Genomic DNA, 25,395 nt, shown 5'->3' with positions numbered 1-25,395 from the left:
CATACATAATGAGGAGGGTTTTGGGTACAAGGGATGAAATTTTTACTGAAAGGAGCAAATATTTTAAGATAGAAGTTTTTCTGACGTATGATGTTCAGAATCTGTCAGATTAATTAATTTTCACATATACCTCTATACTGATTGCTGTGAACACATAACAACATAAAATGCAAAAATGTTGTGTTTATTTCTGTCTTTCTCTTGTAGAGCTTGAAAGGCCATTAACAGAGCCACAGATCAAAGTGGTGTGCAGGCAGACACTGGAAGCATTGAACTACTTGCATGAAAATAAGATCATCCACAGAGATCTAAAAGCTGGCAATATTCTTTTCACATTAGATGGAGACATTAAACTAGGTAAGCATGTTGCATACAAAAGTCTTTCCCAGAACTTTGCGTGGTATTATAATTGTATTTTCCTTGGGCTGTAGTTTGGCAGAATTCAGTATTTATCTATTTAAATATCAATTTAAATATCAATCTAACAATGAGAGTTTTTTCAGATGCAAGGGGTTTGCTACTATGAAGAAGGGGGCGGGGGGGAAGCTTGAGTAAATGTCCCAACCGTACTTGGCACATCTTTCAGACTTCAAAATCAGCAGGGGTAGGAGTCACATCAGTATCTGTACCAAGTTACCTGAAGTCAGACACAGGTCCTACTATTTCTTAGCATAATATTCTTAAGTGTGCTATGGTAACATCAGAACTTCCCTTTGAAGTTGTTAGTTTAGAAAATGAACATCCTTCACAATCACCAAAACCCAGTATCTAGTACTGTTGTCTCTTTCATTATTGAGAGAGAGAGAAGCATCTTAATTACTCAGCTTAGTTTTGCCATGCCTTTTTTAATTGTTCATTGCACTGAAATTAAGATAGAACAGTCTGGAAGAAAATTAATACAAGCTTACTATTGTTGATTCCGAATTTTTTTATCTGAATTTAAGCAGTCTTTCACATTTTCCCTCTGATGCGGTAGGGAATCCATGAGGATTCCTCCATGAAGAACTGACAAAGGACTACTAGGGGTGAATAGCATCCCTTCATTCAGCCAGGAAAAGATAGGAATTGTCTGGAACCGCTTTGTTCAGGGCTTCATCGGGGCAAATGTGTATAAGCTGTCAGCCTTTACAGTGGCTCTACCAATGTCACAGTTCCATGACATAGCAGCTTGCGTTCAGGTTTCAAAAACTTCTCTCTACATGATGTGTGTGATACTTGTTCCATTTCTTTGGGTGCAACTTACACAGAGGGTAAAGGTAGGAGAATCAGAAGATCACCACAGTGAACTGGGGCTCTAAATTCCCAGCCTTGCTACAGATGTTCCTTTTAAATGTAAGCAAGATGTGTCCAAATTCACACATATATGTACTACCTAACTTGTATTAATGCAGTGTCTCTGCAAGGTATAGTGCATTATCTCTGTTAAGAAGTTCAGAATATTTAAGAACCTGCATTACTATACTGATGAGTTAAGTGTATCTGTGCTTTTTGCATGGATTCCCGTGCACAAGGTTATTACTTGTACATATAATACTTACATGTGCCTTCCTCTTCCTCCACAAAGTTTGGGTAACTTCACTGTTTTGGTTACTCTTGGAAGCCTGAAGATTAGTGACGGACTCGGTCTCATAGGGCTTATAAATGTAGTAGAACCACTATCTTGGTTTCTTAGTACTACTGTAAAAGAAATCGCAGATCATAGCAAGAGTCTCGTGGTCAGAGAGAGAATCATTTGTTTCTGTTCATTTTATTTGCCTCACATGACCTGGCTCCTCCTCGTACAGACTGGAACTATTTTAAGATTTGGTCAACCTTAGCTGATATGTAGCACTGCGCAGGCTGTCAAGATACTACTTTACAGTTCAGACCACAGGGAGATTTCTTCTACACATACATTTAGTGATGTACTCAGGCTTGCTAATTAAGATTTCTAAAAAAAGATTTACTTCAGTTTTGATAAGTGTACAGCATCCCTTGAAAGAGCATTTTACTCCTTTTGAACTATTTGTATTTTGCTTCTGGTACACACAGAAATAGGTAATTCCTTGTTTTACAAATATGTGAATGGCAAATAAATTTCCTTTATTGCATTTTATCTGTAGTCCCTCAAGATTTCAGGTTTTGCATTTGAACAAGTAGCTCTTTTAGTCCTTAATTTTTGTCCACAGAGCAAAATTAGGCTTCTCAAGTGTTGAGCCCATCAAGTAATTTTGTTCAGCTTAAAGATGGCAACATATGGCTATTTTGTCCCTTTAATCTCTAGATCTTCATTAAGGAAGTTACATCTATAATAAGCATATAACACTTATTTAAATGTTGTCTTTCTTTCTAAGTGAGAAATGTAGTGCTTTTTAGACAAGTAATATTGATTGCAAAGATAAAGCTGATTTTTGGTTGGATGTTACATCAAAGGTGCATATGCAAGCTTTCAGATATTTAATATAAAGTGAAAAGTCATGTGGAAAGAAGCCCGTAGATAAAGGGAAAATGTAGCTTTATGAGAATTTGAATCCTGAAATTAAAAATTGAATGAGTTGTTGAATTAATGAGAGAGCTAATGCCATGTCTGATGAATACAGCCTTCATAGGCTAAAGAAATTATTTTCTAATTAAAATAATTTAACCCACTTATTCCTACAGTAAATACATGCATTGCTCTTGTCCCACACAGCTCAACAGTAGCATTACTTCTCTCTAGCAATGGAGAATAACATTTATTCAATATCTTTCATTAGAAATGTTATAGAACCTTGGCACTCAGTTATCAAAACACAAATATTTTTATCTCATTTTGAAGTTTTAATACTGCAGAATGTTTGCTCTGGAACATATAACATTTTGAAAGACAGTTGTAAAATATAAAGATATAATATTTTTTCAACCACCCAGTTAACAGCATTTTACTGTTTCCTTTAAGCGGATTTTGGAGTATCAGCTAAAAACACAAGAACAATACAAAGAAGAGATTCTTTTATTGGTACACCATATTGGTAAGTGCACTGTTTTGCTGACTTTTTAGTATGAACTAATATCTTAATATTACCTTTGTTGTTAATATTACAAGCTTGATACAACATTGTGTAAATAGATCAAGTGAGAGTAGAATGTGCTTCTTAAAATGCTTCAGCGAATTTATCTATTTAGAACCTTTTTCAGAGTAGATAAGAGTGCATTTTCTAATCTGGTACTTCGTTATTCTCTTTGCAGGATGGCTCCAGAAGTAGTAATGTGCGAGACCTCTAAAGACAGGCCTTATGATTACAAGGCTGATATTTGGTCTCTTGGCATTACTTTAATAGAAATGGCTCAAATAGAGCCACCTCATCATGAACTAAATCCAATGCGAGTGCTTCTCAAAATAGCAAAATCTGATCCACCTACATTAGCACAGCCTTCAAAATGGTTAGTATTTTATTTACAACTTACCCACCCCAATTTGCAGATTTTGAGTGTGAGGCATGCCAAGTTGTATATTTGCTAAACTTAGACCTGTTGAACTTTATGGGACTAGCTTTACACATAAAGTCAGGTACGTATTCTATATATGTATGTTTGTACATGTATACATACATATATATGTATCTCCTTCTACAATTGGGACTATGGTCTTTTTGTCGTAGTTCTGTATAGAAGCTTTTATACTGAAATAGTTTGCAGATTTTGCATTAACATGTATGCAAAATAGCTTTTTACAAATGCAGTAAAAGATCTGAAGACCATCTGAAAAAGAAAAAGCAAATCGAGTGAAAGCAGTCTAAGATATTTTTATACTAAGAAAACATTTTTAAAAGCCATTATCTATTTGGTCATTTTAATATCTTTAGGTGATTCAGTCAGTGATATAGCAGATGTGATGTATTATAAATCCAGAGCCAAAAGTAAACTCTTCTGTAAGTGGACAAACATTTTAAATGTTGTATATTTGCCACATTGATCTTTGCACCACATTGGTCTTGGCATTCCTGTAGTATCTTTGTGTTCTCCTAAATCAATAGAAGGACCTGGAGTTGTGGTGTAGATACATGTGAAAGCAAAAGAATACTTCACTATACTAGTCTGATGTCAAGACAAAAGAACCACCGCTACCTGTTTGCTTTTTGTGTAGGTCATCGGATTTTAAAGATTTTCTGAAGAAATGTTTGGAAAAGAATGTAGATGCAAGGTGGAGTGCAACTCAACTTTTACAGGTAGGAAGAGTTAATTGTTCAGAAGTAATGCTTAAAGGGAAGCATATTTTGTATTTTTTAAAAGCAGAGCTGTATTACAGTAACTGTTTAAGTAATTTCAAATTAAGTGTTCATACACAATCTGTTTTTAACATTGTTGCATTGATCCTTATTTGGTAAAATCTGATTAAATGATAGCAAGTGCAGATCAAATTCTTTGTTTACATATTTTGATGTAACATAACTAATTACTTTGCAGAAGTATTTATACTTTGATACTTGCAATGGATGAAGGAGATACTTACATAAGTAGTCAATTGCTGACAGGTGTTTTAAAAGCTTTAGTGCTCAGCCTTCCTCTATAATGCTGTCACTGCAGAATAGCTAAACAGGAGCTGATGTGACTAGGTACATTTGATTCTGTTTAACGTCAGCATGCATTTACTTTATCCAGAATACATCTGGCATATGTTGAATAGATTTAAGTAGCAGGGCCAAGCAGAGAAAGAAGATTCAGACAGTAGGAGAAGAACAGGTAGCTGTTTCCTCTTAAAGTGTAAAATTCTACGTTGCTAGGAAAAATCATTCTAAAGACAAAGCAGATTTTTTCTAGAAAGAGAATATTTCTAGATGAAGCTTATCAGAAAATAATTTAACTGTGGAACTGAAATGAAACTCGTTTCCAGGAAAAATAACCTTTTAAAAAATCTTTCTACTTCTATTCTTTGGATTGTGAAACAGGTCAGTATAAATGAATTATCTGTATTTTTAGCAAGTTTGTTAGACTACTTACACAGTATATTTGAATACAAATGTTTTGATTTTAAAACTTCTGCAGAAAGAAATACATTAGGACAGTTATGATTAATGTTAACTGTGAACCTTCAAGTTTGAGAGATCAAAAGTAACGTTTCTTTGAAGTTATATTTCTTTATACATATATATACACAAATCTTTATGATTTTCTCACTGTGTACAATGAAGTCAGCACTTAATATTGTGCTTATTTTCTATTTTCACAAGCATCCATTTGTTACTGTTACTTCCAATAAACCAATAAGAGAACTGATTGCAGAAGCTAAGGCTGAAGTTACAGAAGAAGTTGAAGATGGTAAAGATGAGGATGAAGAAGAAGAAACAGAAAATTCTCTGGTCAGTTTAAAATTTATTTTTTTAAATATGCAACTAGTTTTAAGCATCAGTTTCCTGTGGAGAACTCCACTTCTGATGTACTAGCCAACTTTTGCATCAAGTCTTCTATGAATAATAACATAAACATACTGTAACCTTATTACAAAATATGCAGTCAGCATTTTCAAAATTAGCATGTTCTTAAACTCCTTAAGAACTAATAATAAAGAACATTATCTAATATAGAATATTATCTTCATTTATTCTTACATGTATGTGTAGTATAGAATTTTAAAAATGAGATACTGCTTTTTATATAAATGATTTTAAGTCAAAATGACTAGATGAACGAGTAAGTATACATTTGTATTCCACAAGATGCTTAAAACATTAAGGAAGGTATGTGGCCATTATGCTATCGACTAAGATTGTGATTTTACAGCATGGCTGTCAAAGAAAAAAACAAAAGCAAAAAACCCCATATTTTACCAAGACAGGATTGCTTTTATGAATGTATTTGTAAAGATGCTTACGAATCTTACAGTGCAAATTCAGTTCCTCAAAGGGCAAAGCCATGAAGTTCAATGATATGGTAGTGGGTTGCAAAGTACACAGGTAGTGTGCTTTCTGACTTAACTGGCTCAAGTGCTGTAAACACGGACAGTGACCAGTAACACCAGTAGCTGCCATTACCAGCAGTGGTAAAGAAGCCAAATGCACATGCACAAGAAGCATGCCTCCATTTCCTCCTCGCCCATCACCATGCTAGTCACATCTCCTGGTCTTCATACCACTTCCCCTGTCCGCCCCAGCAGATCTCCAAGCCCCAAGCGTGCATTCCCACCAACTTGCCCCAGGAGTTATTCTCTATATCCTAAGGCATCACCCACTGCCTCTCTCCGCTGATTAGCTGCTAAGCCATCAATCCCCAGGAGGGTTGGAGTGAAGTCCACCCTGTGACTTGATTAAGTGTCTCGACATAAGCAGCAGTTTAGGAAACTGTGAGGTAGATGCACTTACATTATTTACTTGTGGTAGTTTTAAAAACTGCTTGGAGATCAACAGTAAGCTTCTAGAATGATTACATGAAGAAATCTGTTAAATGTGCTTTTGACTTAAAAGGAAGTGTGTTCTGTACGCTTAGGAAAACCTTAAGGTAGGAAATGCGCGATCAAACCTATGCTTGTTACAATAGCTAACCTAGTATGTTCCCAATGGCAAATCAGAAGCCTGATCTGCAAATTACAGGGTTCTAACAGTAAATATAGACAGAGAGATATCGCAGTCACTTTGAAGAGTGAAAGGGCAATTGTGGTTAAAATGATACTTTATTAGTATATTCTTTTGTATGTCTGTATGTAATCTGATAACATTCATTCATATTCCAGCAGCAACAACTTCTACAGTTATGTAACTGTTTCTATTCTAGTTCTGTATTGCCGCTTAATCAGATCTGCTGGAGGTTTTCACCGTTTTAATGGAATTTCACAGTGATTAAAAAACAGACCAAAAAATTTTCAGGCATTTTTAACAAAGAACACAAGGAAAGATACTTCTTTTAATGAAGAAGAAGAAGGTCTTAAGATTGCATTTTATCAGTGCTGCACTAACTAAAGCTACGCAGCTTCTTCCTAGCCAAACTGGCACAAAGACATGTCTTCCAAATCCAACTGTAGCTTAGACTACCGAGGAACTGAACTAATTAAAAAAAAAAAAAAAAAAAAAAAAAGCAATGTGATTGGAAAAAGACTCTTGAAGATTCTGTTAGCGTGAGGCAGAGGGCTGACCATGATCCCTTTCCTTCAATCACAATATATTTTATTAAATTACGAGAGATGGAAGAGGGTTCTTGTGAAATTGTTCTGTTCAGAGCCTGTCTGCAGTTCATGCACTTGTTCTGTGGTAATACCAAGGGAAGTACTTTGAGATTATCACATTCATATAACTCTGCCTGTAAATACAATATTCACCTCTATTCAGGTATTCTTCAATAGAACTGTGCTTTAATTAAGTTAGAAAATTATTAAATATTTTTCTTCCTTTAATTTTTTAGCAGTTACCTGCAGACAAACGTGCATCCTCTGACCTTAGTATTGCCAGCTCTGAAGAGGATAAACTTTCGCAGAATGCCTCTGTTCTGGAATCTCTTTCTGAGAAAACAGAAAGTAATGCAATTGAGGACAAAGCCAGCACTATGTTTCCAGATGACAAAACAACTGGAGATGAATCTGAGGACATTAAATTTAGGAAAACAGCTGATAACGTATGTGATACTACTGTTGGTGATATGAAAGTGCAGAATGGTTCTGTGCCAACTGGTGAAGGTGAGCAAGGCAAAATAGTGCCAGCTGAAAATACAGAAAGCCTGGAAAAATCACATGAAGATACGGAACCCCAGAAAGGAGGGAAGGAACTTGATGTGGTAACAGAATCAGAAATAAAAGATGAACCCAACCTGAAAACAGAGAAAGAACATGACATGGGAGATGAACAGACAGAAGATAATAAACTGAAAATAGTACCTACAACTGAAAATAGTGCAGAAACTGAAGAAGCCATTTCAAAGGAAACTGGTGAAAAAGAAGAGAAGGAGAACAGAACAAATCTCTCAGAAAGTAAGGAGGAAAAGGTCCCTGCAGAAAATACTACAGAGCAAAAGAAAGATAAAGATGAAGGTCAGAAAGGGGTGATAATAGACAGTGCTACAGAAACTCTACCTAATGCTGGAGATAAAGTGGCTGATGAAGAAAAGTTGCTAATAAAGCATGGAATTGACAACATTAAAGAAACAGGTAGTATTGCTGAAACACAGATCAGCGATGGAGATAAAATACCTGAGACAGAGGATAAGCCAGTGGAAAGTCAGGCTAAGCAGGTCCATGAGATAATCAGCTCTGAAGAAACTCTATCGGAAAGCCAAGATAAAGCGATCAAAGTAGAGAAGAAACTGGCAGAAAGTGAAAATGAAGGTATTTGTAATATAAGCAGCATGGAGGAAACGGAGATCAAAGACTCTGGAAAAGATGACATAGAGCAGAAAGCGGTACAGAGCAAGCCTGAGGATATTTCTAATAAAGTGGTGGATAAACTGACTGAAATGGACCAAAATTCAGAAGAGCACAGACCTGAGAATATCCAGGAAAACAATACTGAGATAGACAAAGAACATTCAGAAGTTACTTCTGATGAAGTAACAAAGAATAAGCTTCTAGGTATTGTCAATGAACAAGCTGATGACTCTGAAGTCACTCCAGTCCCCAGTATTAGTATTAGCACTGAAGAAAATGAGGAGAAAGTCAAAACAGATAATCAAGACAATACTGAAACTTTACAGCAGCTAGAATCAGAGAATCTGAAGGAGAATGATGCAGATTCAGGCACTGGTTCTACGGCTGATAACAGCAGCATTGATTTGAACTTGTCAATTTCTAGTTTCCTTAGTAAAAACAAAGAGACAGGATCAATATCTTTACAGGTAAGTATAAGCAATCATATCTTTTTATATAAAATCCTGTGTGAGTGTGACCCTAAAATTATCTCCAAGTTTGACCTTTACAACAAAGAAAATTATTGAGTGAGAAACTAGTATGACAGTGTGGAATATAAAACTTCATAGAAACCGAAGTATTCTAAATTGTGCGCTCTAACAATGTCTGGATTTTGCGCAGTTATGCAGCAAAGCTGAAGCTACAGAGCTGCTAATTATTTTCTTATTTTATTGCATAATTGTATTTTTAGAATGTAGACTAGCATATAACAGGAAGTCTAATAATATTAAAGGTGAAGATTTGTGAATGGTTGTAGTTCAGAGCTGATATTCAGGAAGACTAGTTCAATGCCTTACTCTGCACAGAATCCCTGTTTAACAGGACAAATCTTATATTGAATTCCTGTCACTTCCATCTTCTGTCTCTCTGTTTATATTTAGAAGATCTAAGGCAGACAGTCACTCAGGTTTGTTTATTCCGAAGACTGTACTCCTATGGTTGTACGCTATCAATGCCATTAGGCCGGTATGAATGAGCTTATGCGGAGGAAGCACATTACAGATTATGAACTTTATTTATATTTTTATACAAATATGATTATAGCCATAATAGGATAGTAGCTGCGTAACCATGGGTTTGAAGAAAAAAAACATACCCAAAAAAACCAAATAAAAAAAACCCCAACCCAAACAAAAATCATAACTTGGCATAGCTGTGCTAAGCGTGACTTCAAGGTGTTTGCAGTAGCCCTAACACAATGGAGACACAGTTCCCCCAGAAAGCTGGGGACTTTCTTCTCTTGTAACGGAACAATAGCAGCTCTGAGAAGTGAGATTTCTCCAATTCTGTTGGCAAGATCATCACAGGATTTTTGGCTAATGTATATGTGTAAAAAAATAAACTTGCTTGTTTAATTTATTTCCAAAGTAGAGCTAAGTAGGTAAGTAAATTGCTATTCAGTATCAGTACTGTTTTTCAGAATTAAATATCTTTTTTGGTGACTGGGAAAATTATGGTCAAAAGCAAGCAGCAATTGCAACTGTCTTCAGCTCTAGAAAATAAAACTGCATCAGTTCTGTTCAGGGTTTATCTAGAATTTTTTTTTTTTTTTTCTTCTGGCAATTTAGATGATCAATAAGTACAGTTTTCCTTTACTGACTAGAGATAGTTTCAGTACATTAGAATTTTTGAAATTTTCACTTGATTAGTGAGGTATCTGATAAGCAAGAAGAACTCCTGATTACTCTGTGGTAGGCCTTCACAGAAATACTTGAAGTAATTTAATATTGAGAAAAAAGGATATAACTTAAATAAGTACAGAATAACTTAGCAATGCTTTATTCAGGAAACTAGAAGACAGAAGAAAACTTTAAAGAAAACTCGGAAGTTTGTTGTTGATGGAGTAGAAGTGAGTGTAACCACATCAAAAATAGTTACTGAAAATGACTCGAAAAGTGAAGAAATGAGATTTCTACGGTAAGCTGAAAGTAAAATTTGCAAGAGGTTAGCAGCTAATTTTTTTTCTCTTTGAATAAAAGAAGGGGGCTAATGATCTTGTTTCTGTAACATGTTGGGATTAATTTCTATTATTATGTTAGTAGAAAGGAATGTAAAGTGTTTCTTAATAAGACAAATTCAAAACTAGTTTTACTGGACCTAAGTTGTAGATACTTTTTCATCTTTTGTAATTTTCCACTTGTACATTTTCCCATCAATATTAAATGTTCTTTTTCATTATTAGGCGACAAGAGCTAAGAGAGCTAAGACTTCTTCAGAAGGAGGAGCAGAGAGCCCAACAGCAACTCAGTAACAAGCTTTTGCAACAGCGAGAACAGATGTACAGACGTTTTGAACAGGAAATGACAGTGAGTTTCTGGATTTTGGTGCTCTTAAAATACGACACCTTGATGGAGTAGGCAGGACACTCCTGGCAGCAATCAGGTGTTTCCTTTTATGATTGGCTATAGCTTAGTTTTCATCCTTGTTAATAAATGGCAATATTTTCCATTGGGGGGTGCCCAGCTTGTATGCTACAGCTTGCCTGCCAGAACAGTTCATCATGGCCATCCTCTGCTGTGGTACAGCACTTCACTGGATAGAATTTAGTTTTCTAAAAAAAGATGCTAAATTATTTTTACAGAATAAAAAGCGACAGTATGATCAAGAAATAGAAAATCTAGAAAAACAGCAGAAACAGACAATAGAGCGCTTGGAACAGGAACACACAAATCGTTTACGAGATGAAGCAAAACGCATTAAAGCAGAACAGGAGAAGGAATTGTCCAAATTCCAGAACGTGCTGAAGAACAAAAAAAAGGAGGTAAGAGACAATGATGATAATATACAAAATAAGGAGTATGGGCATAACCAACACTTGAGATTAGGTTTCCCAGAAGCCTTGTCAACCTTGTGTGCTCTACTGAGTTGTGGAAGGGTTATTAGCAGTCAGTGTTATTTCTTTTGTTTTACTGCTTAAAGTGAAATACAAACAGCTAACAGGAAGATTTAGGTATTGACTTAATCTAGAAAACATCACCAAGTTAGAAGACACTATTTTTCACAGAATCTCTAATAAAGTATTTTCTCTCAAATATTAAATCAAGAAAAAGCATTTTCTTAAAGATTATGAAAAATATTTGAGATTTCTACTTCAAACAAATCCAGCTATAGCTACTTATCAAATTAGAATTCTGAAGAAAAGAATATGGTCTTGATTACTACTGAGAACGACTTAAATTACAGAGAATTTTTTTGTTAGAGTAATTTGTTAGATTTTTATTGAATGTGTGCTGTTGTTGTTTAGAATTTCTTTATATGAAGCGACAGCAGTTATACGGATTTAGTTTTTTAACTCGAAAAGGAAAGACAGGAGAGAAAAGTCTGGATAACCTAAAATCTTTTACAGTTAATTTCATACATGTCATACAGTTAAGGCAAAATTAATGACATTTGGCACTGACACTTTATGCTATTAATTTGCTTGCATTAGAGTAAGAGAAGGTGATGTGTTTCCATATGGATTTTGCACCTTAAAAGCTGTTTTATTTCATTTTCAGATCAATTGTGTAGTGCTTGTTAGAATATAAATGGCTCTAGTGTTTGCTCTAATTGTTACTAGACTCGCAGAGATTTCTCTAGAAATCTGTTCTGTCCATGCTTTTGCATAGAATGATCCTGTAGTACAAAAGTGCATTCAAAAAATATAAGTTGTATCCAGTTTGAACTATGTGCTCATATGTAAATAACAATTTTTCTTCTTTTGCGGTACCTCTTGCATTTTGGAGTCTCTCTCTATTTACTGGTGATTGGGTCCTACATGGGAAAGCGGGAAGAATTTTATGGCTCTGATCTAAAAGCAGTTCTTTCATGGAAACAGCAATTAGCATGTGGTGATTTGGACTCTGTTTTCTGATGATGCTTCCACTATTAAACAAACAGGCATTTGTTTTTGAGTGATAGTTTTGTATTTAAAGCTTAAGAAGGCAATTTACAGTTTGAAGGAAAATGCAGCTGCTGCTCTAAAACTACCCATGCTATATTGGAGTGTGCAATTTTACATATTTATAATTCTTAAATAAATAAAACACATCAACAAATTAACAGATTAATAGTCGGTTGATTTAGCCAGGTTATGTTTAGAATCTTTCTACTAATCTAGTCTAATTCACCTTGGACTGAAACACGTTCCATTCCAGCATACGTGTCGTGAAAAGTTTCTTGAAAATGACTTAGTTATTGGTGGTTTATGCTTTTAAATTCTTCAGAACCAAACACTTAGAACCAATTAATATTTTATTTGCTTGTATGATTATTTTAAAGACATAACCTGTGTAGATGTCATTTATGGTTGGAGACACTACTAATGGCATCTTCTAAATTCATGTTTGAGACAGTGTCAGAAATAGCTGGTTTTCAGTGGAAGTTATTTTAAGCTTCCAACCATTTTTCACAGCTTTACCATGAAGTAAACATGCTCTGTAGTCCTTTTGCCATAGTGCTTCAAGAAAATACCACTTTTGCAGGTGGTGGTTTTCTTAACTATTGACTCTTTTAGCTGCTGCATGAAAACGCGAGCAAGAGACTGCCATTTCTGAGAGCACTGGGCAGCATTTGCATGCAAAAAGAGGCTGTCATATACCTCCTTTCTGCGTTGTGCTGGCATACATAAAGCACGTATTGTTCCTTCTCTTTTCACTAAACTAACATCCCTGCCACTGAAGTAATGCACGCTTGCCATTACCTCTAGCGCTTGACCTGCATGTCCTATGTTCACAGTAACGCTTGCTGTGGGAAAAAGTGTTCTTTTCGCCACCTTCTGCATGCTTATATACACTGTAGGTTTTATGTGAAGTGGAGAAAGCACCAAAAGAGCTGAGAAAAGAGCTCATGAAACGCCAGAAAGAGGAGCTTGCACAAAGCCAGCATGCTCAGGTAACAACGGCAGCTTCAAGCTACTAAAATACAAAAGGCAGCAGTATTCACACAGCTTGATGATTTCACTTCTTGTTGTTGTTGAGTGAATATGGAACTTAACTCAAACTAACCCTACGTACTGCTCTCTTTCTTCAAGTACTCCCATATCACATCCAGTAGAGCATACTGTGTAGAAATGTAGGAGCAGCGATTTCCAGGTTTGTGCTGTTAAGCGTAATATTTTGTATGCTGTACCAAAAAAGAAGGGTATTTTTCTACAGCAAGTTTATTTACAGTGCTTTTATGAGTCATAAGTACACCATAGGTCCGTCAAACTATAAAGGTTACAGCAGAAGTAATTTTTGAGCAGTATAAGCACAGGGGAGGAAAATGTATATAATATGTAAGCATGAGGCACCTTGTTCATAGAAGCAGAACAGATTAGGTAAAATTAAGTTATCTAGATGTCAAAGTGTAGGTGTATGGAAACTTTACAAGACATCATCTATAATTTCATGCCTTCAGACTTGCTGCTTTTATATGACCCAGCTAGAAAGGGGGCTAGTATTTTAGAAAAATATTGGCTTTGTGATGGCCACAGCTTGTACAGAATGAGTTTGCACCACAACAGAGCAGGTTTGGATTGAGAAACTTAAAGATCAACTGTTTATGTGAGTGACCTAGTAGAAAATAATACCAACTTTATTCCATTACATGTTTAATTCGAGAGGGGATTTCCCAGGATAGAATGCAATTGAGTAGCAGCGCTCTCCCTGTACCAAGGATATGTGTCTCTGAACTTTTTAAGGAAACAATTAAAAACCTACATTTTCATAGTGTCTGTAGTGACTTTGTTTCCTTTGCTGATTTCAATTTGTTGAAGTAAGAGAGGTGAAAGAGACTATTTGAAATGTGAAATACCTTTGCTTTGAATGGTAAGTACTAGACAAGGTGCAGATGTTTAGTTTTAGAATATCTAGAACTTCTGTCAGTGCCTACTTTTGTGTGAATAGCCTTGACATTTTAAATGTATATTAGCAACATGGCAGATCTCATTTCTTCTTTTTTTTAAGAACAGAAATATATTTCATTATATTCTGACATAGGAAGTACCTTGTGTCCCACAGGGCGTTGCTCAGGTTATGATTCAGTCTTTTCAGTTGTCTTCATGTACACTTTTCAACGCACAAATGCAGGATGTAAGTCTTAAAATGCAAAACAACAAAAGTTTTATTTCTCTTATTTTCCAGATGTGTGTTTTCTCTTCTCCATCTGTCATATGTGCTGATCAATGTCACTGCTGTCTCCAAACTAGTTAGCACAGATTTATGTAATTATGCACTATTCATAGTAAAAAGATCAAAATTACAGTAGTTATTAACTCTGGGCAAGATACTGAAGTTTCACACATGCAATATAATAGTGTTCTTTGGTGTTTATTATTTGTTCAGCACATGTGAGAAGCAATGTGTGACTTCTGTGCTGTGTGTGAAGTGAAACCATATATTTTAAAGATCTCTGAGTTTATTTTAAGATACCTATTGGGCAAAACCAAATGGTAATTTTAAAAAGGTGGACTGCCTTGCACTGTCTGCCTTTTAACCATCCAACATGTTCTTTACTAAAGTCCGTGACCTTTATTATATGTGATACTTGAGTAGATTTGGGAAGTGGAAAGGCCAGAGTGTTTTCTGAGATTGCCTGGTTTATCTTACAGTGCTAGCAATTACAAAATTTTAAGATCTACCATGTAAAGAGAGCAGCAATGATATTTAAACAATTTGAGTAAAGCTCAAGCATAATTGCTTTTTGACCATGACTACACTAGAACAGCTTTCCCCCCACTCCCTCCAAATCAGCAAATTCCTGGCAAATTAAACACTGTGTTAATTATGTGTCTGCACCCTCAGAATAATAAAATTGTAGTTTTCTTATCGTTTTCATCTAGAAAGGGAAACAGAACAGTATTTTTCATCAGTCCATATATTTATTACATATGTCTGACTTAATTTACAGACGTGGCCTTCTAGTTCTTTTTGTACCCTCAGGTCTGTCACTGTCGGAACTTTGCACCAATGTACTCCACCTCTGGTTTTCTGTCACCTGTCTAAGTGTAACTCTGTTGTCCACTGGGAGAGATGAAAGCCTCATCTATTAATACCTTTCTGTGAAGATGAAAACCAGGATTCTCCTGGTCATAATAAAAAGTATTTCTAATGAAAATTTAATTCCATATGTTGCTGACAACTCTTTTAGCAAGTAGTATAGGTTCAGTAAGAAAAAAAAAACAAAACCAACCAACCAAACAAAAAACAAACAAAAAAAACAAACAAAAAACCAAACAAAAAATCATAGCTCAGGAGACCTTTCCACCGATCATCTGTAGCCCAGTACTGCTTTCCTGCCTCATCCCATCTACCTTCCAATAGACCATCTTTAACGTTGCTTTGTTGTGTATAACAGCAAATGCTTCAGCTGCCCACCTTGGCTCTGATAGAACACTGCCGTCATCCATTCTTTTGACCTTTATATCATGGTAGAAACATAGAAACATCTGCTTTAATTTCTTGTTCTTAAAGAGTGTGTGTTTGCATGCTTGCATGCTTGTAGATGCTTTTTTTTGTTTGTTTGTTTTTGATATTTGCAACAAGAAAGGCAACAGTATGGTCTTGGGGCATGGGAGGGGAATTCTTAGTACTGCCTGCTTTTCATGATGTGATGCAACAAAGTGATACACCCTGGATAATGGGAAGATGCAGGTGATATGGGGGCTGCATCAGGCAGATGACAAATCGCTTTGCGAGGAGCCAGCTCAGCTCTGGTGTGACAAGTTTACAAGTCCTGCAGAATGCAGTTCCTGCAAAAGCCATTGGGTGTCTTTATAGCAGTCTTGCAGAACTCCCAACCTCAATATCTTTGCGTTCATGACAAGATAAACCACTCGAGATTGAGACGCAAATCTGAAACCCAACTGTGTAAATAAATAGGCTTTAACTAATCATCAAAAGCAAAATAACCATATACTTTTATTTTCTTAAATCCATGAATAATTAACCCTTGATAAGATGAGATCAACTTTATATTGAATACTTGTCTTTGTTAGCTTTGAACCTGCAGCTTTTTTTGAGGAGAGACAAGATGGAGTGAATTGCAGGGTGCTGGCTAGTTTGTTGCCTTTGGTCTTATTTCTGAAGGTATTATTTAAACATTAAATATACTCTTACCTCCTCTCTACATAGAAAATACAAGAGATGCATCATTTTCTAGCCGAGGCGTGTAGCTCAAATTTTCATAGATGTATTTGTTTTAATATACAGCTAATGCTGAGAGAACTGGGAGTTTCATTAAAATGTAATGTGGTTAGAAGAATGCTATTTAATTTACTTCCGTTGGTTTTTACCAGGAGCAGGAATTTGTGCAGAAGCAGCAACAAGAACTGGATGCATCTCTGAAGAAAATTATTCAGCAGCAGAAGACAGAACTAGCCACTATCGAACGAGACTTCCTCAACAACAAACAGCAGCTCATGAGAGGTATCCAGCATCAAACTCTCTCTTTAAAAACAGATATTTGTGTTGTACTTTAATAAAACAATAGTCTGTCTTAAATTTATGAAATCAAAGACCTTCATGACTAATCTAGAACTATAATAAAAACATGTGCTATGGAATAGCATTGTTCTTAAAATGCACCTGTAGGCCACTTCTAAACATACACAAGCAGGTAGAGTAGAAAGTATTGTATTGTACTTTCTGAACCAGCCTTCCTCTCTTTTCCAGCTCGCGAAGCTGCAATCTGGGAGCTGGAGGAGCGACACCTACAAGAGAAACACCAGCTCCTCAAACAGCAACTCAAAGATCAGTACTTCATGCAGAGACACCAGCTGCTTAAGAGACATGAAAAAGTTAGTGTTGACTTTGACACTTTCTTTTGTGTATTATAATGCCTGTTCTTTTTTTGATCAAGTAGTCTTATGATCTCTGTTGGTAGCTGTTTAGCTTGCACAGGCAAGACCCATGCAAGTATTTTGAAGCTGTGTATGTTCTGTTGAAATAAAAAAAAATCTTAATTGTCTTACTTCAATAACTTAGTAGTATGGTGAAGTAGATGGTCATATTTTTCCCTTTTGATTCTTAAAAAAAACCCCAACCACAACATCAACTTTTTTCTATTAAAAAATACCAAATCCTGCTTATACACCAAAACCAGTTTTTGCTCATGTTTAAATAAATCTGCTCATTAGTAAATCATCCTGGAATTAAATGAGCAGAATGAACTGGGTTAGCTTCTGGGCAAGTAGCTGACAACTGTCTCATTATAGCTAAATCCTATAAAAGCCCAGAAGACAACACTTATTTTCCACAAGGCATTTTGTTTTTTATAGAATGCACCAAACAGTTCAATTTTTGAAAATGAAAACCCAATAGAGAGATATTATAGGGACTCCTTGGTGATTGGAGCACGAGCAGCCTCCACTGAAGGAGGCTTCTGTATGGTTTGGTTTATCCCCATAATGGCTGTTGCTTTCACCAGCTTTTGCAACAAACTGACCCTTGGCAACTGCAGTAGTGGAAGTTCAGTTCCACAAAAGTTTCTCCCTTTGAATAACACAGACTTTTTAAAATGTGGTTCAGGAGTTGAACAAACACTGGTAAAATATATGTGTATTCATATTCATTACAGCATTAGAGAATTTCATCTGCGTTGGGCATGATCCAGAGCTCCCTGGAATAAATGGAAGACCCCCTCCTCCCCACTGATATCACTAGGGCTGGAACTGGTTTCTGTTGAAAGAAGCTTATTCAAACAGCATGTTTATTGATGAAGCGAGATGCAAATATTCTAACATAATAGTTACTCTGTAACATTTCCATATGGTTAACATTTTAGGAAACAGAACAAATGCAGAGATACAATCAGCGCCTTATCGAGGAGTTAAAGAACAAGCAAACTCAGGAAAGAGCGAGACTGCCTAAAATCCAGCGAAGTGAAGCGAAGACTCGTATGGCTATGTTTAAGAAAAGTTTAAGAATCAATTCGTTAGCCTCTCCAGACCAAGATCGTGAAAAAATTAAGCAGGTAATTAATAAAAACAGTTTTAATAGTGTAAATGCTTAATGTGATGTAAATGTGAGGATGGGATAGAGTGCCCTCTCAGCAAGTTCACAGATGGTACAAAACTGGGTTGATGCACTGGATGAAGTCAGAGGAAGTCATCCTCCCCCCCTGCACTGGTGAGACACATCTGGAGTGCTGGGTCCAGTCCTGGGCTCCCCAGTACAAGATAGACATGGATTTACCGGAGTGAGTCCGCGGAGGGCCTTGAAGATGACTGAGGGACTGGTGGGTCTTGTTGTAGGAGGAGAGGCTGAATACCTGGGGCACTTCAGCCTGGAGAAGAAAAGGCTCAGGAGGATCTTATCCATGTGTATAAGTATCCAATGGGAAGGAGTAAAGAAGGCGGAGCCAGACTCCACAACTTCTCAGTGGTGCCCAGTGACAGGATGAGAGGCAGTAGACACAATTCAAATACAGAAAATCCAACTTAAACATAAGAAAACACTTTTTTAGTGTGAGGATGGTCAGACACTGGAACAGGTTGCCCAGAGAGGTTGCAGAGATACTCAGAACCCAACTGGACACAGTCCTGCGCAAACAGCTCTAGTTGACCCTGCTTTGAGTAAAGAGGTTGATCTTCGCAGGTCCCTCCCAACTTCAACCATTCTATGATTCTGTGAAATATTTTAAAGAATGTTTTATTTTTGTGAGCTTTTGAACTGAAATTGTAGGTATTCACTCATTCTTCAAAAGGGAACATTGTAAAGAGGTTTAGAGATTTCCTTTGTACTGGTGCACAAAAGTCCCAAATCAAGGTTTCATATGGTGAGCACTGGAAGGATGAAAAATCTGGAAAATACAGTCTCCTGTAGCTGTGTAACACCAACCTTGACCAACACTTGTAGCAACACTTCTGTGTCACTTGGCTTCAGAAGAAGATAATTTCAGGAGTCTGGAAGTGAAATGGCTGTGTTTTAAGGAAAAGTTAGAGTGCAGACAGAGAAATGGAATGATAGACCCAACTGTGAGGGCATTCCCTTTGTAAGAATTTTGAAAAAGAAAGAATAAAGAAAATGCAGTTATTGTTTAAATATTTTAAAACCATTCTTTTCAGTTATGCTGTTATATATTCATTCTGTTACATATGGTTTTTTGACTTATGTAAACTAGAGGCACAATATAAACCATCTTTTTATTTTTAATTTTAGTTTGCTGTTCAAGAAGAAAAGAGGCAGAAGAATGAGAGACTGGCTCAGCATCAGAAACATGAAAACCAAATGCGGGACCTTCAGTTGCAGTGTGAAGCAAACATCAGAGAACTGCATCAGTTACAGGTTAAAAATAGATGATATTAAATGAACATTCAGTGAGAAGACTCAGGTTAATAACAAATGCAGGCAAAGCAGGAACATCTTTCCCTTCATTTTTACTGACTGGTGTAGGGTTGGGGTTTTTTTTCCCCCCAACTTTGCTTTCAAAGGCCTGCAGCATACTGCTTAACCAGATTCATATGCTTACAACAATTAATGAGAAATAATTTTACACGCAAGAAGAGCATGAACCAGATGCGGATGATGACTTCTAGAATATCTGTCAAGTTCCCAGTGCTGTCTTCTGTAGGCAACATTTCCTTTTAACCTGATTTTGCTGAAATGTCATTAATCAGACCAGAGGTAGGCAGCACCAGGCATTACCCACAAGACATTTGTAGCAATACACAGAATGAGGTGGTTTATACAAAGTGCAGGCTGCTGTGTGTACTGGAGCTTATGGAAGGTACTTGGAAGGAATTCTCTTCTTGCGATAAGGAACTCTGTTTTGTCCCTTTTGGTATGCATTTTGTGAAAGTTGCTGCTGTATGCCAGAGGCCAGATCTCCTTTTCCACTAAATCTGCTTTTCCCTGTTTCAGGGACACGGGAGTTTTAAAAGCATTAAATGATCACCTGCTGATAACCTTTGTGTAGAGAAATCTTCCACCAGCCAATGAAGCTAGTTCTACTCTATTCACTTTCTTATATCCTGCGAAAACAGGCCCTGACTATGCCACTAATACACCTCAGTAAATCCCCAAGTGCCTTGAGAGTCTTGTGAGAGTTTCAGCTCAAGTAAAATTGAGCAGATTAGGGCTACTCTGAGCTTCACCAAGAAAAATTGGCCCCTAGCTGCACTCAGGTCTAGCCAAGTGCTTGTCATTTTTGTTCCTGTTTTTGTACTCTGCGTCAGACCCAGCTGGGACTGGAACTGTAGAAACAAGAACATGGGGTTTAGAGACTGCCATTGCCAACTGCTCTTAGAAATCAAAGATTTGATGTAGCCAAATGCTTAATTTTTTTTTCTTACCATGCTTCAAAAGTCCTCTGAAAGTTGGGTAGATGCATGTGTAGCTTACTGAGAGGAATGTGAAGCTGATGTGTGGTTTGATTATCCTTTTTATGGGGCAGTTCTGAGGCTGCTTCTGCAAGCACATTTCTCTCCTCTCCAAGCCCCACTTGTTAGTCTCAGCTCCTTGGCACCAAGAGTTGAAGTATTTCCAAAAAATGACCTCGTTTTTAACGTAATTGATTTTAATATATTATGCAAACTGTCTTTAGAAAGCAAAGCAGAAATGCTGTATGACCTTGAAAAGCATTATTAGGCAGTGAAACACAGTTTTGAGTAATGCTCTCGGCTGCTGCCTTAATGATACTCCACAGAATATTTGGATTTACAAGTATTTCCTATCTCAATTGGTTCTGATGGAAAGATAAGCTTTTGATAATGCAGCCTCGTAACATATTTTTAATTTGTAATTATTCACATCACTGTTTACACAGAATAAGCTAATTAAAAAGGATTAGGACTACATATGTCACTGTACAAATGTTGAGTTGTCTAATCTGAATTAGTTTTACATAAGGATTATCTTTATCTTGTTTTAAGAATGAAAAATGCCATCTACTGGTTGAGCATGAGACTCAGAAGCTAAAAGAGCTAGATGAAGAGCACAGCCAAGAACTGAAGGAATGGAGAGAGAAATTGAGACCAAGAAAAAAGGTAAATCGGAGCAGTTTATGAATCAGAAAATAATCAAAAGTTGGATCTAGCAAATACAGACAATACAAAAAGTATCGCAGAGGAGGAGAGTCAAGCCACTGTACAAAACTGCTATAGTTCACTGAATAATAAGAGATACTAAAAAAATGTGCAAAAGCTGAGCAAAGGGCATGTGCAACAAAAAAGGCTTGCATGTTACCAGCCTCTTATGGTGTTCCCCCTTGCAGGCCTTGTGTGCATATTTGCATATAAAACTTCCTGGCTGGAGGTAAATCTGCTTTCTGCTTTTGGGAACGTATTTCAGAAGCCAGTAGGTTACTACAAAAATCAAGTGCTAAATAACAGGTGGAGAGGGGTGGAGGTTGTTCTGGTTTTTATATTTTATTTTAAAATGGAAAGTACTAGATCTTCACACAGTTCAGAAAGTATCCTACAGGCAGGTGATGTTCTTAGCTTGCTGTGTCTTGGTTGTCTTGCAATTTCCTAATTGCTAGGTGATTTTTCTTTTTTTTTTTTTTTGGCGATGGTGTGTGAAGTTACAGTGTTATATCAGACAATGTCACCAGTATAATAGGTTTCTTTTACTTTGCCTTGTAATCCTATGACAATCTGATTTTGGTTTTAGACGCTGGAAGAAGAATTTGCGAGAAAATTGCAGGAACAGGAAGTTTTCTTTAAAATGACTGGAGAATCCGAATGCCTTAACCCTTCAACACAAAGCCGGATTTCCAAATTCTATCCAATCCCCAGCCTTCACTCCACTGGGTCGTAACCCTGGGAACTGCTGTAGGTTTTTTCATATTTGGAATTCTCCATCCTCATTGTCTAACCTGACTTAATCTGCGGTGTACATCAAAGGACCTAGCGCTTTTTGTTTTCAGTGGAGACAATCAGTGTCATGATCAGTTTCTTTACTTCTCGGAATGGAAGAAAAGAAAAAAGGTGTTGGTGTATAATGGTAATGTTATGTCCTTCAGATGTTTCAAGGATAAGTGGGTTTTTTATCTCAGTCTCAAGAAGTATGTTATCTACAGTTTTGACTTTAAGCTTAAAATACTATACTCTTTCTGATCACAAAAAAATGGTTTCTCATGTGAACATTTAAACGGTGTAATATTACTTCTGCTACTGTCTTTTTAAGTGTCTGATTTCTCCACGAGAGAATTCCATAACTGAAACTGCCGTGAGAGGTTGTTTAAAATGTTATGATGTTGAGCAGTGTCTTCATAGCAAGGACTGAAACTAATTACTCAGAACATGCCAATAATTAGAAAAATAAACCCTTATGTTTAAACGCGATTGGTAAAAGCAAAAGCCTTTGCAACTTCTTTAAAAAGAAACCTCTGGCATAAATTAAACTGAGCTGATCTCCATGACATATTTTGTCCATTAGTTCCATAATGAAATGGGGTGCTAGTTTAATTAATACAGTGCCTGAAACACTTAGATATGCTAATCCTGGCAACGGGATAGTGTTTTGTCATTTACAAAAAAAAAAAAAAAAAAACCACAAACCTCCTTAGCATTGTTGTTACTGTACAAAACAGAAGATTTCTTGCTGCTACTGCCATTTTTGTTGTAAATCCTCACCCTAAAATATTTTGCACTAAAATATGTAAAGGTGAAAGAAATGCTAATTTTAAAATGCACAGTTTATTATTTTCCTTAGCTATTACAGGTGGTTAGTTCTACAAATTGAAAAACTGTAGAATGTGTGTTTAGAAAGCGGTGTGCAAAGTGCACGTGGTTTCTCTAACTGTACCTGGAATGGGTAGAGCCATTTTTCTGTTCTTACCAAAGCCTGTTCATTTAAACTCCATCAGAAGAGTGGAGGTGGATGGTCATATTTATAAATAACCATGGCTAAAGTCTGATTTGATTAGAAGTGTTAAATTTGATTTCTTTTTTTATTTTAGTCTTTTTATTTTATAGAAAGATTTAAGTTAAATATATAGACAAACTACTTTATTAAGCTGGGGTTTTGCTTTTGTGTTGCCACGTACTAACATAGGCAGGTTTTCTTTTTTGAGTTCATAGATGTACAATAAGTTATTTACCTGCCTGATCTGCAGTGGAAAAAATCTGAAATGTTCCTCATATAGCTGGTAGGGAAATGCAACTGTATTAGATCACTTTTTCTGCACTCTTTTTGGTGGTTAGAGTTTGAGTCATATCAAGACAGTATTATAAGCTGTGCTTTGGTATGCTGGAGTTCAATTTGTAAAATAGTATTTGCTTTCTGTCATTTGAGGCCTGACTTTCCAGTCTCTTTGGGTAGTGACTGTAAACGTTTTGTTTTGCTAGCTTGCATTAAATGTGCGACTGGTGAGCATCACCTGATGTTCATTTCATGGGAACAGTATCGATGCATGTGAATGAACTCATAAATTAACATAGGACTGCAGTGGCATGTGGTTGACATCTCGGATGCTGAAATCCTTGGACGTTGAACCGCTACCTTCTCAATGAAGACACTTAAAATTTACAGCACAGTAAAAAAATTGGAAAATGCATGTTTTAATTTAAATTTTCTAACTTTTTGATAGCATAATTACTTTACTAGCTAGCCTTAATTTCTGGCATTTTATTATATAAATGTGTATTGTGTACTGTTGTAAATTCACATACCATATAGAATGTTATCTGTTGCTAAATGCAAAGTTCTTTAAATTGTTTATTTCGTAGGGTGAAAAATGTCTTTGAAGGCCTTCTACTTTTTAAGCTCCACCATCATAAATTGACTGTTACTGAAAAAACATTAAATAATCTTCATCTCTGTATTTAACAGAGTTCCTTTGCAACTTCGTATGCAGCAAGCTCAGTGCTTCACTCGGGGAGTAGCCAGGGCAGGCCCATTTCCCCTTCTGGATTATCTCTGCCTTCCTCCACATTAAATCCTCGGAGGGAAATGTTAATCTTCTCCTTCCATTTTTGGCAGTTTCAGTGATAACGTGCTAATATACATTGGCATATAGTGTTTACCTCTAAGTCTTTTAGATCTTTTCTTTGCAGATCCTTTTCACACAAACCCCTGCAACCTGATCTCACTGTAAATTGTACAGATAAGTTACTGAGTTCTGTGATGGAGGGAGGGATCGAATGTAGCGGCTGAAGCCTCAGCGGGGGTTCGCTCAGGTCTCCAGGTGTGGAGCACTGTTAAGCAGTTGCAGCCTCGTGAGCTGTGCTGAGAATTGATATCAAGCGTGAAAGTACGTTTTTCTGGGGGATAACAGGAACTAGCACGGGTACTTACACGTTTAGACTGATAAAATTGATTTTAAGTATTGCAGAACACAAAAGAGGTGTACAATATCATATCAATGTCAGAAAATTCAATTCAAATGAATTTAATCTCACATAGGCCTGGAAGAGATCTCCTGAGATACAAAATCCAATCTCTCTACTATCACGTCACATCCCTTTAATAAGAGTTGGAAGCACCATCTCCAAGGTAGTTAGGTGTATTTTCCTTGGCCAAAACAATGCACTTTCTGTTTGGCAGATCTCATTTTCCCCACATGCCCTTCAAAAGACGACCACAAATCCGTATTTGCTCACCTTTGTGTTTTACTACATCATAAATACTGTCCACAGGAAAATGAATGCAGGCAATAAAATGCATGAATTGCAGTGCAATATCTTGGTTGTCCTCTTGTATTTACAGCTGATTCTCACAACCCCCCTGCCACCTGCAGGCCCAGGGCCTCTGACAGATTCAGTCCTCACAGCCTGTTCCTCCTGAGCTCTGAGGGCAGATTTCAGCACCTGCTGAGCCAGGGAGCACGGGGCGGGGGCTCCGAGCCCATCCGGGCAGTTACGGGAACTCAGCTGTTTGCAGGATCTTGTTGCCCTCTGCTAGCACAACACTGCCGGTAGCCCGGGGAGGTCTTTGGCTAGCCGAGCCGCGGGCCTTGCTGCCCCTGCTCCTACGACAAGATTCTGCGTCTTGAGTAAATTCTGCATCTCGCCTCAGCAGGGCTGTCTGGGGAGGAAGAAGCGGGCTGGGCCCCAGCCCTTGGCCTCCTGATGTCCCCGGGGAACTTTGCTGTTTACTGAGTTGAAGGGGAAATATTCCAGCATGGTTTTTTCCTCTCCAATTCCCATG

General features: G+C 36.9%; 1 protein-coding gene across 2 annotated transcripts in view; it reads left to right on the top strand.

Annotated features, from left to right (window-relative positions):
* The window catches only part of SLK (STE20 like kinase), a 49,000-nt gene extending 24,041 nt beyond the window's left edge, over positions 1–24,959 (top strand). The window contains exons 4-19 of one of the 2 annotated variants that reach the window (XM_075717517.1): positions 208–357; positions 2,918–2,990; positions 3,208–3,402; positions 4,106–4,187; positions 5,190–5,318; positions 7,351–8,772; positions 10,131–10,261; positions 10,527–10,650; positions 10,926–11,105; positions 13,124–13,216; positions 16,602–16,731; positions 16,978–17,102; positions 18,089–18,277; positions 19,465–19,590; positions 21,177–21,290; positions 21,916–24,959. In XM_075717517.1, the coding sequence (XP_075573632.1) occupies positions 208–357; positions 2,918–2,990; positions 3,208–3,402; positions 4,106–4,187; positions 5,190–5,318; positions 7,351–8,772; positions 10,131–10,261; positions 10,527–10,650; positions 10,926–11,105; positions 13,124–13,216; positions 16,602–16,731; positions 16,978–17,102; positions 18,089–18,277; positions 19,465–19,590; positions 21,177–21,290; positions 21,916–22,062 (3,410 nt within the window). In that variant the 3' untranslated portion in view covers positions 22,063–24,959. The remainder of the gene's footprint in view (positions 1–207; positions 358–2,917; positions 2,991–3,207; positions 3,403–4,105; positions 4,188–5,189; positions 5,319–7,350; positions 8,773–10,130; positions 10,262–10,526; positions 10,651–10,925; positions 11,106–13,123; positions 13,217–16,601; positions 16,732–16,977; positions 17,103–18,088; positions 18,278–19,464; positions 19,591–21,176; positions 21,291–21,915) is intronic. The other variant, XM_075717518.1, reaches the window with a different exon arrangement.
* Positions 24,960–25,395: the final 436 nt, after the last annotated feature.

The sequence above is a fragment of the Pelecanus crispus genome, chromosome 10 (assembly GCF_030463565.1).
Source record: "Pelecanus crispus isolate bPelCri1 chromosome 10, bPelCri1.pri, whole genome shotgun sequence".
Classification (NCBI taxonomy): Eukaryota; Metazoa; Chordata; class Aves; order Pelecaniformes; family Pelecanidae; genus Pelecanus; species Pelecanus crispus.
This window is presented reverse-complemented; position numbering and strand designations above follow the sequence as displayed.